Below are 14,399 nucleotides of genomic sequence, written 5' to 3' on the forward strand. Positions count from 1 at the left end.
CCCACACTGAAATATCACCCCATACTTTTTTTTTTTTTTTGAGAATTTTAACATTTATTTATTTTTTCTTAGTTCTCGGCGGACACAACATCTCCGTTTGTATGTGGTGCTGAGGATCGAACCCGGGCCGCACGCACGCTAGGCGAGCGCGCTACCGCTTGAGCCACATCCCCAGCCCCCACCCCATACCTGTTAATTTGCTGTTATCAAGAAGATGAAAGATAACAAGTGTTGGCAAAAATGGGGAGAAAAGGGAGCCCTTCCACTCTTTTGATGGGCATGTAAAGTAGCATAGCCATTATGGGGACAGAAGAGGTCTCAAGAAACTTAAATAGGGCTGGGGTACAGCTCAGTAACGGAGTGCATGCTCAGCATGTGGAGGCTCTGCATCTGAGCCCAGCACCACACACACACAAACACACCCCTCACCAAAGCCCAGGAAAAACAGACCTCCTATGACTAGCGAGCCCACTTCTGGGTATAGACTCAAAAGACATTTTGAAGGGAGCCAGCTGTGATGGCGAATGCCTGTGATCCCAGCTGTTCAGGAGGCGGAGGCAGGCAGTTTGGGAGTTTAGAACAGGCCAGCAACTGTGAGGCCGTCTCTCAAAATAAAAAATGAGAACCGAGAATACAGCTCGGCGATTGCCTAGCATGCACCAAGGTCCTGGGTTCAATCCCTAGTACTGCAAAAGAAGAAAAAAAAAAGTTGAAAGGACATCTGCACGTCCATGCTCACCACAGCATTACTCACAACAGCCCCAAACCAGAAACCACCTAAGGGTCCATTAGGACGAATGGGCTTATATTGCAAGAGGGGGCCTTTTAACTAGGAAAAAATAAAACCCTCCCAACAAAGGAGTCTTCCTGCTACAGACCTAAATCACACTTACTGTGTGCTGCTTAAGAAATCACACGTGGCAGCAGCAGTGACAATAATCTTTATTTGTGATGGTTAAAGGACACGGGGAGGTGCCCTTGCAGGCACTAGGCACACGTTCCTGGCAGAGCACCTTCCCAGGGATTCCCTGGCAGCTCAGCCCCATGGAATCACAGCTGCCTCCTGGGTGAGCAGCTGGCAGGACTGGCGGGGTGCAGGGAGGCCCAGGGCAAAGGAGACAGCGACCACGTCAATCCCCAAGGCCAGCGTCAGGAGGGTTGAGCTGGCCAAAAAGAGATCGATACAACTCTGTCCTAGAAGACAAACAAAACAAATTGGTTAACACACCAGTTAACTTCTCAAGGTTAAAAGAAACTAAGAAGCTGGGAAATACTCTCATCTGCTCCTTCCATTGAAAACACAGCCATGTAATTAAAAAATGCACCTCACAGCTCTTATTCACAAATACAACGAGAGGAAGAAATCCAGACACAGCCAATCAAATAGTAAAATATGTAAACAGTCCAGTGTGCCTGGATACCCTGTCTCTAGGGAATGAGTTTTCTCTAAGTCTGCCCTTTACAGACAGGCTCTTCAAGTAAGAAAACAAGATTGAATATTTTAATAGGATGTATGAGACGGCCACGCCATGAGGAGGATTCAATCAGACATGGGATGTAGGGGGATATAATTTAGTTTTCATACATTTTCTTGGACTTGGCAGTACTTGAAAAACAATGAAAATGACCCAGCAACAAGATTCCAATTACTATCACATGTGCAGTGGTTCAGGCGTAGACCCAAGACCTTCCCCATTCCCCGGCAGCTTCTCTAGTCTCAATCTAATAAATAATTTGATTGGCTAATTTATTTCAAAAGTTGGGTTTTGACATTTTTAAAACTCCTAAGATGTCAGTCTTGGGTTCCTGAAAATACAGTCAATCACCACACCCAACCTCTGTCTCTGTTACTAAGTGCAACACATACACATCTGGCCAAAGCCATCTGCCAAGGACTGGAAAATCTCAAGGGTGTGTGTGGAGGGACCCTGCCCATTGCAGGATGGACGCTGCAGGGCCCTCTCCCCTGTGCATACCATGCAGCTCTCCCTACAGTCAGGAGGGGCCTCGAGGCTCCAAGCAAGTGGGACCCATGTGAGATGAGAGGGCCCCAGGGACACAGTCAACTGAGGCAGGCACCCAGCTGACCAGGGAGTCAGCAGCCCGGTAAAAGGCCATGGCAGCTCTGATATTTTCAGATCTGACTAAAAATACTGTCTGCCATCTTGTCAAGAAATAGGCTTTTAAAAGTGCTGAGAGCCATCACTGGCAAACCTGACATTACAAACAAAAACCTCCATCGTTCAACAGCTCTTTTTCACAAGAATTCAACCCAAAAATTCATTAGTCTTTTTTTAAAGTTACCCTGTTTTTAGTGACGGAGAGGAACAGAAGCACCATAATCAGGACATGGGAGATGGGAATGGCATACCAAAGCCTTAAGAAAGTGAAAACCTTAAAGAAGAAAACAGAAATCTAAACTAGCCTTTCATGTTGGGGAGCCACAGGGAGGCAGGGAGCGCATGGGTTAGAAAACAGCAGGTCCCAGTTTTACTACTGCCATTTTACAGCGAGTATTTGCTGCCACCCTTCCCAGCCCCACGGCCTGCAGACAAAGAGCAAGCTCACCCTGAGCTCCAGCCTCTTTTGTTCCCTGCCACACACATCTGTCTGCCTAGCTCTCCACAGCCCAGACAGCCCTACAAAGGTGAAGAGCGGCCTCAGCCCAAATGCAAATGAGTGCAGGCAGCTCCCCTCCCGGCCGCCAGCTCCATCACAGGAGAGCAGCGAGGCCCTGCCGGCCTCACTTCATCACGCTCGGGGCCTGCCTATTTGCCAATAAAACAAGTCTCACTAGCCATTTCAACAACAAAAAAATTAAACGGCATGAAGGGGAGAGTTGCCATGACAGAAAGGACAGTATGACTTTAAGAGGACACGGGCTGATGAGAGGGAGAAGCGGAGGCGCAGTGCTATTTAGCCTTCAAGCCACCCCCTTTCCAGCCTCGCCTTGCTTGCCTGCACCAGACCCCATCATTACCCCCAGCAAATGCTTCCATTCTGCGCTGCAATAGCAGTGCAACGCCAGGGCCGAAGGCAGCAGTTACTGTCCGCAGCGGGGTTCACGTGTCAGGAGCAGAGAGTGAAATGCTGAACCCATGTTTTGATGGAACATCATTTCACACTCAGGTGCGCAAAGCTGACAAACATATGCAGCTGCTCGTGGCAGAGCAACCTGGGAAGCTGAGTGGTCTGGGTTCTTAAAATATTTTGAGAGAGAGATGGAGAATACAAATAAGGGATCATTCCAATCTAAACACCCTCAAGCAATTTCAACTTGACGTCTTCCTCGCCCACTACCCACCAGCCAGCGGCCACGTGCACCTGCAAAGCACCCAAGCCCTGCTGCCCTCTAGGCCCCCACTATTTCAGATCACACCATCCCTCACCAAGAGCAATGCGATGGCCTCCTGCTGCCTCTGGTGCTTCCGGCTCCTCCCTGGGCCCCAGCTCTAGAGGCAGACCAAGCAAGCCCTCCTTGGGGACCAGGAGCAGCTCCAGATAAGGACCGGCCTAGACTCCAGCTGCTGACTCAGCCCAGCCCTTCTCATCACATCCAAGGTTCAAGACTTTGCATTCCTAGGTGGTCATGCACACTGGGAGGACAGAGCCCAAGAGTCGGAAAACAGTTTTTACAAAACTTCTCACCCCTCACACATTCTAAGTTGCTATATGAAATTTTTCACAGCAAATTTACATAGTCACAAAGGATATAATTATGAGAAAGCTCTAATTATTAACTTTTAAAAGTCATGACCCTTTTGTAATGCTCCCAATGGAACCTCTATGCCACAGTGACTGGATACCCATTATCATTTATTTAAATAACACATAATCAAACCCTCTAACTTAGAAATTTTACAGCATCTTTTTTTCAAAAACAGGTTGACATTTCCACTTGACTTTTCCCTATAGATTTTTGTTGTAATATAATTGTTCTTTCATTGATTATCCTATTATATTTTTTGGCCACAAAAATAAGTAAATGGAAAACATCTGAAATTTTCAAAATTTAAAATATAAAAATGAAAATATTTTAATTTCTTGAGACAAGTCTTCAATTAATTGAAATTCTGTTCTGGATTGGTTTATGCTTACAATTATTATTAGGATACAATCTATATATATATTAACAATACTAACAGTGTATTATAATTTTAGTGAAAATTTAATATAAATGTATAAAGTGTACTGGAATCACATTTCTTAATGCATATGAACGAAGCTTTCCCTGTTGAGTGTTCATGGATCTATGGGTGAATATCATCTATCATTAGAATGAAAAAGGGCTCAGCATCAACTGTAGTCTTATTTTTTGTAGATGTATGTCCTGAGAAATCCTGTCATATGAACAAGCAGAAAAGAATGGGATTTTTTTTTTCTTTTTAATTTTTAATGTACTGAGGATTGAACCCAGGAGTACTCTACCACTGAGTTATATCCCCGGCCCTTTTTATATTATTTTGAGACAGGGTCTCACTAAGTTGCCCCGGTCAGCCTTGAACTCCTCCTGCCTTAGTCTCCATATAGTTGGGATTACAGGCATGCCACTGTGCCCAGACAGGAATAGGAGTTTTGTCACCAAAATGTCCCTTGATTCTTCTCATCTCATTCTTTCTGAATTATATGGGGGAAAAATAATCACATAGTGACCCATCACTAAAAATTACATAATTTTTTTTTTTTTTTTTTTTTTTTTTTTGTGGTGCTGGGATTGAGCCTAAATCCTTATGCTGGGCAAGCACTCTACCACTGCACCACATCCCCAGTTCCAAAAATTACCTTTAACAATCTATCAACTGACAACTCAACTCACATTCTCCTATAGTTTGGTTGAAAATAAAGACCTGGAAGCCATCTGACCCACACAGTATTTTCAGTCCAGTCCTTGGCCTTTCTCAATTCCTGGACCATAGGTCCAAATGGGCCTGTGCCTGAGGCCCTGGAACTTTCTAGTCCAGGGCGAGGACCAGGGCACTCTAGAGATGGGCTCACAGCAAGCTTTGCACTAGCTGAAGGGCAACTGTAGAAGGCTGAGCAGAGGGAGGCCTGTACCTCCAGCACAGGCATGTTCTACTTTGGAAACTGACTCCATCGAAGTCTGTACCTATCTTCAATTTGGAAAGTCTTCACACACCAAGTAAGACTGAAGTGTAGAGAGCCCAGGAGCTCCCCCAAACCCAGACAGGTGCTAGGTCTAGCGTCAGTGCAGAGGGAAAGATCAAAACATCTGAAAAGAAAGAAAGCACATCCAAATCCCTCACACCTTCCCAAGGAAAACAAAACTAGAAACCAGGCAAGCAAAAGCTGGAGATGAGGAGGCAGATGGCTTCTACTGCAGCACTTCTTCCCTAACCAGGATTTGGCTGTGCAGAGGGCCAGACTATCAATCCTTCAGGTTAACCTTGTCTTCCTCTGATTCTCCAGGGTAAGTGTCGAGTTTAATACTTGAGGTTCCCTTAAGGCTATGCATAATGAACTTGGTTTTCTTTAAAAAATAATTCCTGCTCCCCATCACATTAAGAATCAAGATCTGAATCACTGATCTGAAGTACCTTTCCTGATTTGTCTCCCCTCCCCCTCCACACTATGGGTCTCAATGGCCAGTGGGAATGTCCACTGTAGAAAATGTATTAATGTTAGTATCATGTAGGAGAATAAGCGACAGAGTAATTAACAGGACTTGGACCTAAGGTAGAAGGTCGATAGCCGGGGCTCTTCCTTGAATTAAAATTTAACTTACCCTTTATTGCAACCTACAAAAGCAAGTAATGAGCACTAACATTTTTATTTCTTTTAAACTGTCATTTAGGCTGTAGAGGGGATAATTACCTATCTCTAGTGTAGTAAGGTTTTATAACCCTTAGTGAGGCATTTTCTAATTTAATATTTTTACTATATTATCATAAAACCTGTTTCTGGAAAAAAAATGATCATGGATTAGCAGCCATTTTCCATAAAGACGGAATGTGTGTGTGTGTGCTGGAATCCAGCTTTTTTATCATATGAGTCTTCCAGGGAGACTGAAGTAGGCAACGACTTGCGAGCTGTGAACTGCTGTCATTCAAGGGGTGGGTGGAGCTTTAAGTGAAATGGGAGTGCACATGTAAAACAATGCAGCCCCAGACAGATGTGAGGACCCATGTGTGCCTTCAGTTCCCCACGTACGCTTCTCTCAGGACTGCAACACAAAGTGTGGTCTTTCATGATGGCATTTGGGCAAACAGTACAAAGGAGAGTACTAAACCTGCAAATGGTCTGTGCGGGGCATTCAGTTTGCTAGGACGGTAGCTTGCAGCACGGGCACTCTGTAGGCATCTGCTATCTGTTCTCAGAAAGACCTTGCTTCTCCTCCTGCTGACAAGCCTCCAACCAAGCCATCTCCAAGTTGCCATACCCCACTCCTGAGGCAGGTGGACAGTGCAAAGAAAATGGCCATTCCACTACTCCCGGGGGTGGCCCATAGAGCACCCCCCCAGTATATCACAGTCTCCCAGTAAATATTTCATGCCAATCCTCCAAACGTACCAGTGAAGACAGTGATGCAGCTTTCCTGATTTAAATTATATACATAATTTGCGCTTGCTTAATTCAAAATTGTTAATTTGTTGCTTCATGAGAAAAGGCGTAGTCCTTAATATATGCATTATTATACACGTGCACCCCCATTTCACTTAAAGCCCCACTCACCACTAGAATGACAGCAGTCCACAGCTCGCAAGATGGTGCCTACCTCAGTCACCCAGCGCACCTGGCCCTTCTTCCCTTTCCATAGTCCCCTATCCTGCACACCGCAGGGCCTTGCCCTGAAGTGGCGCAGCATTTGTTTTCCATTTAACTCAATCCCTGCACAGATACCTCCAGGAATCAAAGAAAATGACAAAGCACACGGAGGGAAAGTCAGACTAATTCTGACTTTCTGCCAGAGCTCCCTGCCAATTCCACCTGGGCTCACGTCAAACCCAAATTTCATGAGAAGTGTCAGCATGGACAAGCCTGGTGCAGAGATTCCCACATGTGCGCCTCCGCACTGACAGAGGAGCATGGCCACTGACGACAGATGTGTGCTTTCAAAAATTATTGGTGATGATACTGATGTCACCCTTTTTCAAATGTTTGTGTTTTGAAAACGACTGACTTAGTGCTACGAAAGTTCATAAACATGTACTAGCAACATACTAGATGTTTATGATCCCTGGCCTCAAAATACAACACACAGGTGTGATGAGTTAATAAAAAATATTTGAATGTCTACTTGAACTTTGTTAGCTGCTGTGCAGGATTACAAAGAACAAAAGATCAGCAGAAGCTGGGTTGGGAAGGTGACCATCTGCTGTAAATTGTCAGGGATACCCAGTTCTACCAGGACCCAACTCCGCTATTCTGTGACTTGTCCCATGGCCGTATCCCCTGGAATCAGGAGGGGAGCAAGGCTGACTGCTCTGCGCTGTGGCAGCTCCTCAACTAGCCGGTGTCTTCCTCTATCTAAACCTGTCCTTTCTTGGCTCACCAGCCGCATTTCCCTCCATCGCTCTCATGTAGTCTTCCCACCAGACTGACCAAGTCCTGCAGCTTGCTGAAGCCCCACAGAAAAGTCCAGGAACCTCCGAGCCAGTCCTCACACTGACAGCACTGTCTAGACAGTGCAGTGGGTAGAGAGGACCCCACCTCCTCCACATTGGCATTTTCAGTTTTTGCAGGGTTGAGCAGTACTAGGGATCCAAGCCAGGACCTTGTGTGGGGCAGGCCAGCACTTTCCCGGCATCTCCAGCTCAGCCCTTCTTCCTGTATTCTAAACAAACCCTTCTCTCTGCTTCACAGATCTCTAGTCCCTTCTGTTCTGTCTACCAATATGCCCAGGCATTCCAAATGCCTACAGAAAAAGGTGTCCCTCCAATTATTACTTGGCATATGTTAATGGCATCAAACAAAGGGATCCTCTTCCAGTTAAACACGTGCCTCCATTCTAATTGTCAGAAACCAAAGTGGGCCAGAGAGCAAAGGCTATCCACTGTTCCATTTTCCTCTTAGAGATGCCTAAAAGCCCTGGGACAATAGCTTTCTTTTGTTATATACTCAACCAAATGGGAAAAGCAAGTTTAGAAACAATCACCTAAAACAAAGCAAATCACTTTTATGTGGCACACCTCGCGGCATGCGGCATATACCAAATGTGCAGGGGCTGCAATCTGGAGCTAGAGTGGTTCTGATTCTGGCTCAGGTCCTTACCACACCCATGAGCTGAGGTGAATTACTCAGCCCCCAGAAACTTAGCTTCCTCTTCAGTAAGATGGTGACATACCCTCCTTAAAGATACTGTTTTCAGAGTACTAAGCAAAGTCCCTGTTACATAAATTGCACCGTCATTTGATGATGAAAAATGGAACACGGCACAGCAGCCCCAAGGTGCTGCAGAGGGCCATCTGAAGGCCTGTGGCCAGCTTCCCAACAACACAAGAGACTGAAACAGCTCCTTCCTCTACCTTTCATCCCTTCTGCTTCTCTGATCCAAATCCTATTGAGTATCAGTGGCTTTAAGTGAGAGAAAGGTAAGTGAGAATGTCTCTATTGGCTCACGAGGGGAACATATCAATCCAAATGGCACGCAGGTGCCATGTGCACATCCCAGGAATGGGACCAGGGGCAGGTGACGCATCAGAACTCAGTTCTCAAGACTGGGTATTGTAGGGAAGGCAGTCCAAGTGCAGACCCTGACACAGCTCTTATAAAGAGCATCACCTGCCCAGAATGCCACACAGGACATGAGAGCAGAAAAGCCTAGGAACTGAATGCAGCCAAAGAAAGGTCAGAACCTTACCCTCCTTCTATGTTCCCCAACAACAAAACACAGGCTTATTGTTGTTGTTGTTATTACTATTTGCACTGGGGATTGAATCCAGAGCCTCACACATGCTAGGTAAATGCTCTGCCACAGAGCTCCACCCCCCTTCCCAGTCCTTTAAACATTTTTATTTACATATTTTGTATTTTATTTTTGGTACTAGGGATTGCACCCAGGAGCACTTTGCCATGGACCTACATCCCCAGTCCTTTTTATTTTGAGACAGGGTGTCGCTAAGTTGCAGAGGCTGGCCTCAAACTTATGATCTCCTGCCTCAGCGTCCCAAGCAGCTGGAGTTACATGCATGTGCCACTACGTGTGACCGGATCTCAGGTTTCTTTTCTAAACTCTCACATATCCCAGATCAAAACAAACCAAATCCAAACAAAACAAAAAACACCCCATACCCCCAAAATGCACAGAACAAGAAAGTAAAAGAAAGCCATCTTCTCTCACCTGAGACCTATTTCTTAACATGATCAAATTATCAAAGCAACAGTAGTGACTCAAGAGAATCCCCTCCTGTTATCACTACCTACCTAAATCTGGATACAAGGCAAATCGTCTTGGATCAGACACCAGCTGAACACCAGATTGGACGGTCCAAGACAGTCAGACTGCAGCTGCTAGAATCTGCCACAAGGTGGCAGTACATGACTCATTTCTAAGGGGACCAGGTGCTGAGGAGACTGGGAGCAAACGGAGCCCATAAATTACTCGGTGTGTCTGCTCTCATCACCATCCTCCCAGGGCTTGAAGGAGACTCGAGAAGGTCTGTTCCAATGTGCTCTTTTGGTCAGGTCAGAACTGGGTCCTTCAAACCTCTGCAAATGCTTTTAGCCCTGCAGCTTTAAATTACACACGGTGACATGCGGCCTCTGGCCTGTCTCCTAAAGATCAGGCAGATTCAAGATTTATAAGTGTTCAAAGCAGCAGGTTCAGGCCCCAAACAAAGGAACCAAAAGGATGGAGAAGGAAGGAGAGAGGACAGAAACAGGGATGGGCAAGGAACTGGGATTAAATTTATAAAGGTTTTCTCCTCATTCATCAGTTAGAAATTCACTCCACTTTAACAAAGGAAAAAAAAAATACTTGAAACTTCCACCATTCCAATACCACTAGCTTCAAGTCTTTCATATTTGTTTAAAGAAAAATAATTTACCTCGGTGGCTTACAAAAGGGGGGGCAGGAGCCACTCTTCAGACAAAAGGGACGCTGCTCCTCTCCTGTGCATTAATATTCCATATTCCTGGGATGATTTCCACTTTCACAGTTTGACTGTTTTATAACAGATTTGATGCGAGAGAAGACAAATGGCCTCACAAAGGAAAGACGACAAACCACCTCACTGTTTTTAGCAGGGTTTTCTCTCTATTTTTATTTATTTTTATTCTGGAGCCAGGCTACAGAGCTCTCTGCCTTGCTGGAGATGTTTAATATTAACGTCAAGCCACCGCGATCCTGGCAATAGAGTTGGCCGGTGTTGTGTTTACGGTTTTGTGACTGCTGGCTTCAGGAAGATGAAGCTCCTTGTTCAGACAGCAGCCCCTCTCACAGCTCCTGTTAGAAGCCAGGGGATGCTTCACTGCTTAGACGTGAATCACTTCCCCCAACCACGGGGAAGGAGAGACTGACACCCAGTTACATTTGTATCCATCTCAGGACTGCTGCCAGTGATCCAGGGCCAGTGGGGGCCGCACAGGATGTATCTCTCAGCTCCAGTTTAACCTCAACTTCCAGGGGATCAAAACACGTAGAAATTAGAGAGTTCTGGCAGGCACACTGCTATTACTTCTGACACCAAGTCGGAGAGCTCATTTGCTTATAAACCCAGTGCCAGCCCAAATGTGAAAGCAGCAATGGGCAAACCAACCCAAGGCGGCAGCAGCAGCAACTCACAACACTCAAAAGACACAGAGCTGAGCTGCTGGCCACAGGAGCAGCCAGGAGCAGCGCAGCTACCTGGCTCTGCTGGCCAGTTCAGCCAGTTCAGGGCAGGCTCTCCTCTGCTCTGTCCTTTCATCTCCCTCCTCCTACATTTGACTGTTGGGTCTCCTCTTTTTTCTTTCGCCACATGCTGCCCCATGACCCCCTGCCTGCTCTCAGCTCTAACCATCTACCTCCTCTGGGCCAGAGCATGGGCTCCAAACCCTCTCAGGCCACCCCAATCTGCTCAGAATAAAACTGAGCTCACTCTGTACTGTGAGGTTATTATGTCACCTAAACTAGGGATTCTGTTAAAAATTACTCATGGGCCACACCTAACTTTTAGCCACTACAACACAAACTTAAAGAACTTTCTCCCTTCCTTTGTCCACAGAGAAATTTATAAAAGGAAGGTCTCTGCTGAACCTGCCAGTAAACGTTCCCCAGGGGGTAGTCCAGGACCCTCGGCTCCTGGGCATCCATAACAGCACCACCTTCACTGTCCTAGCTCTGCCAACCAGTCCCTGCACTCAGCAGTCTGCTGGCCTTAGCCAGTTACACGGCTGCCTTTAAAAACCTTGATTGCTAAGTGCAAAATAAGTAGTCTGCATTTATTCCCCTGGAAGCCGGTGAGTCTGTTTAGGGGCATGGCTGCGCCTTCCACTGCAGGATCGAGCTGTGGAGGAGGCGGAATGCTGCCAAGTGTGTGTATGAGAAAATGTGTATTGATTTCTTCTTTCTTATAAAGGAGCACAAAGCACTGAAGAACAACTGCTCCTCTTTCAGCATTTCACATTCCACTCAAGAGACAAAAGGCCCAACCCCCACCATCCTCCCAGAAGCAGAAAGGAGAACCACACACACCCCCACTGGGCAGTCCCACTTAGGGACTTCAGACCCAGGGACTTCAGTGCCTCACCTGGCTCTGCACCAAGCAAGAGATTCCCTTTTCACTGATGCTTCCAGATCTTGAAGAAGAAGGAGCTTTCAGTCTTCCTTGCCTTTAACATTGAGGTACCCGGAGGGTAAACGAGCTAAGTTTATCAAGTGTTCTGCTCCCCAGGAGACATTGGATTCAACACAGGTGTGGCTGTGGCTCACTGCAGACCTCATTCCCCAGAATAGTTGGGAGTAGCTTCCCATTACTAGGTGCCTCCCCGCAACTGGAACTCAAAGCAGTGAGGCGATGCCCTCCACACAGGTCCTTTTATGGTCTGACACTTACTACCAACACCAAAAACAACAAAAGGTAACTATGCTTGTTAACATACACAGAATCCCTTCTAGGACTGTTTTTTCCTTTTTTAAAAAAAAAAAGAATTTCTTTTTTCGTTGTAGGTAAACACAATACCTTTGTTTGTTTGTTTGTTTGTTTATTTATCTATCTATTTATTTATTTATTTATTAAATGCAGTGCTGAGAATCGAACCCAGAGCCCCACGCATGCTAGGCAAGCTATCTACCACTGAGCCACAACCCCAGCACCCCAGAGCTGTTTTCTTCTCAAACAAAACAAATTCTGAAAGCAGTCCAAAAAACTGACCTAAGCTGTCACTGGTCATCACAGAGCCCTGTGGGTACACCTCTGTTTGTAGAAGGGTCACCAGAAACCAAACCTGGCAGAGGTGGCCAGGAGCAAGCCTATGGTAGAATTCAAAGTGTACAATATACACTCTTGGAAATGATGTGAAAATAAGAGTCTTCTTGGAAGATCTTTTCCCGGGTCCATCCTAAATAAAAACGACCTCAAAAAGCCTTTAAGCAAAGGGCAGGGAACGACAAGTCCCAAAGTTTGACCCTTCATTTCTGGGATTTTTCTAATGCTGACCATGAGCTGTGAACAAAACAGGGAGTTGGCCCTCCAGCGGTGCAATGTTGTTCCACAGAGACACACACCACAAACAGTCAGGAAGCAACCTCCACTGAAGGCTATATAAAACACAGACTTGTACAAAGTGCCAAGGGCAGTATGTTAGAGGAGTTAGATGATTCGAAGAGATTTCAATAAAAGAGGCAAGAAACTCCTCTTCATCCATCTTTTATACTGTTTAAAAAAAAAAAAATCTTACCAGCAAATTGTACCTAGACTTATAGGCTGAAAGTCTTCAAAGTCATTTCAGACAGGAATTCTATAATCAACTGTTTGGGGGTTTGCAAGAAATGGGCAAATCTGTGTAACAGATTTACAGCCATGTGAAAACACTAATTTCATTTAAATAATTATCTGTGAAAATTATATTTAAAACAGTACTTGTCAAACAAAAAATTAAGGACATTTCATTCAAGAATCTAGTAAAGCCTATTTTCATTTAACAACAACATCAACAAAAAAAAAGACACAGGAATCACTATCTATCTATCTATCTATCTATCTATCTTTCTTTCTTTCTTTCTATCTATCTATTAAAAATTTTGAGACAGGATCTTACTAAGTTGCTTAGGGCCTTGCTAAGTTGCTGAGGCTGGCTTTGAACTCGCATTCTCCTGCCTCAGCCTCCCAAGCAGCTGGTGTGCACCACCACTCCCAGCTAAGTATTTCAATTTATGTAAGCATCAAGGGTGTATATGCACTGCAACCAAGAATGCTGAACCTGTTCCCTAGCATAGACAGGGATGGCACCAACCAGAAAAAGACCTGAAATAAACTGTTTGGTAAGTAATACTTGTGCTATAAAATGCTATATAAGGCAAGACACAACTGGAATTAAAATACAATGTTAGGACTAAGGCTGTGGCTCAGTGGTAGAGTACTTGCCTCGCATGTGGAAGGCACTGGGTTTGATCCTCAACACCACATAAAAATAAAAATAAAGGTATTATGTCCATCTACAACTAAAAAAAATATTTAAAAAAATACAATGTTAAGTTATAAGTGAAAGAACTATAGTTATGTTTACTGTAATCTCACATTTGGTCTTGACAACGTTTTATGCCAGTATAACTTATAAATCAACATTCTTAGCAAGCAAGAAAGAAAACCCTAGTAAGTGTTTTTGTGAACTGTAATAAATACTGTTAGAGAGGAGCAATAAAATGGGGTTCGACACAGAAAAAGCCACCCACTCGGATCAGGATAGGGATCACAAATGTCTCCTTGGAAAGGCTGGTATACTCAAAGGACTGAATACTTTGACAGGAGAATACCCAGTGGAACAGGGCTGGAAGACCTCTAGGGAACAGAATGAAGAGACAGAGGTGGAACAGGGAGCAGGTTCCTGGAATGGCAGGGCCCACTCTGGATGGCACCAGCATATGCTGCTGAAACAGATTAACAAGGAAATAGCTTGGTGACAAATCACTGAAGGCCCTGGCAGCAGGCTCAAGAGTGTGAGCTTAGTCTACAGGCAAGGAGCAGGAGCATGCTTTATGTGGTCCTTGAGGAAGGGGAGCCTGAAGATACACAGAGCTGATGAGATCAGACACCGGTGGTCAAGAGGCTGTTGGCGTGATCATATGTATGAGAACTTGAAAAAAGACCTCAAATCAAATCAGGCTGTGGAAACAGAAAGTGGAGACCACTGAACAATATTCTGTATTAAAACAGAACTCCATGCTGGGCACAGCAGTACACACCTGTAGTCCCAGAGACTAAAGAGGCTGAGATGGGAGGATCAGCCAGTTCAAGGCCAGC

General features: G+C 45.2%; 1 protein-coding gene across 2 annotated transcripts in view; it reads right to left on the reverse strand.

The window, feature by feature from the left end:
- Positions 1–925: 925 nt before the first annotated feature.
- The window catches only part of Aatf (apoptosis antagonizing transcription factor), a 111,726-nt gene continuing 98,252 nt past the window's right edge, over positions 926–14,399 (reverse strand). For both annotated transcript variants that reach the window (XR_013343944.1, XM_026398013.2), the window contains one exon: positions 926–1,194. Coding sequence is in view for 1 of the 2 variants with exons in the window: in XM_026398013.2 (XP_026253798.2) it covers positions 1,131–1,194 (64 nt within the window). In the remaining variant the exon portion in view is untranslated. The remainder of the gene's footprint in view (positions 1,195–14,399) is intronic.

The sequence above is a fragment of the Urocitellus parryii genome, chromosome 7 (assembly GCF_045843805.1).
Source record: "Urocitellus parryii isolate mUroPar1 chromosome 7, mUroPar1.hap1, whole genome shotgun sequence".
Taxonomy (NCBI): Eukaryota; Metazoa; Chordata; class Mammalia; order Rodentia; family Sciuridae; genus Urocitellus; species Urocitellus parryii.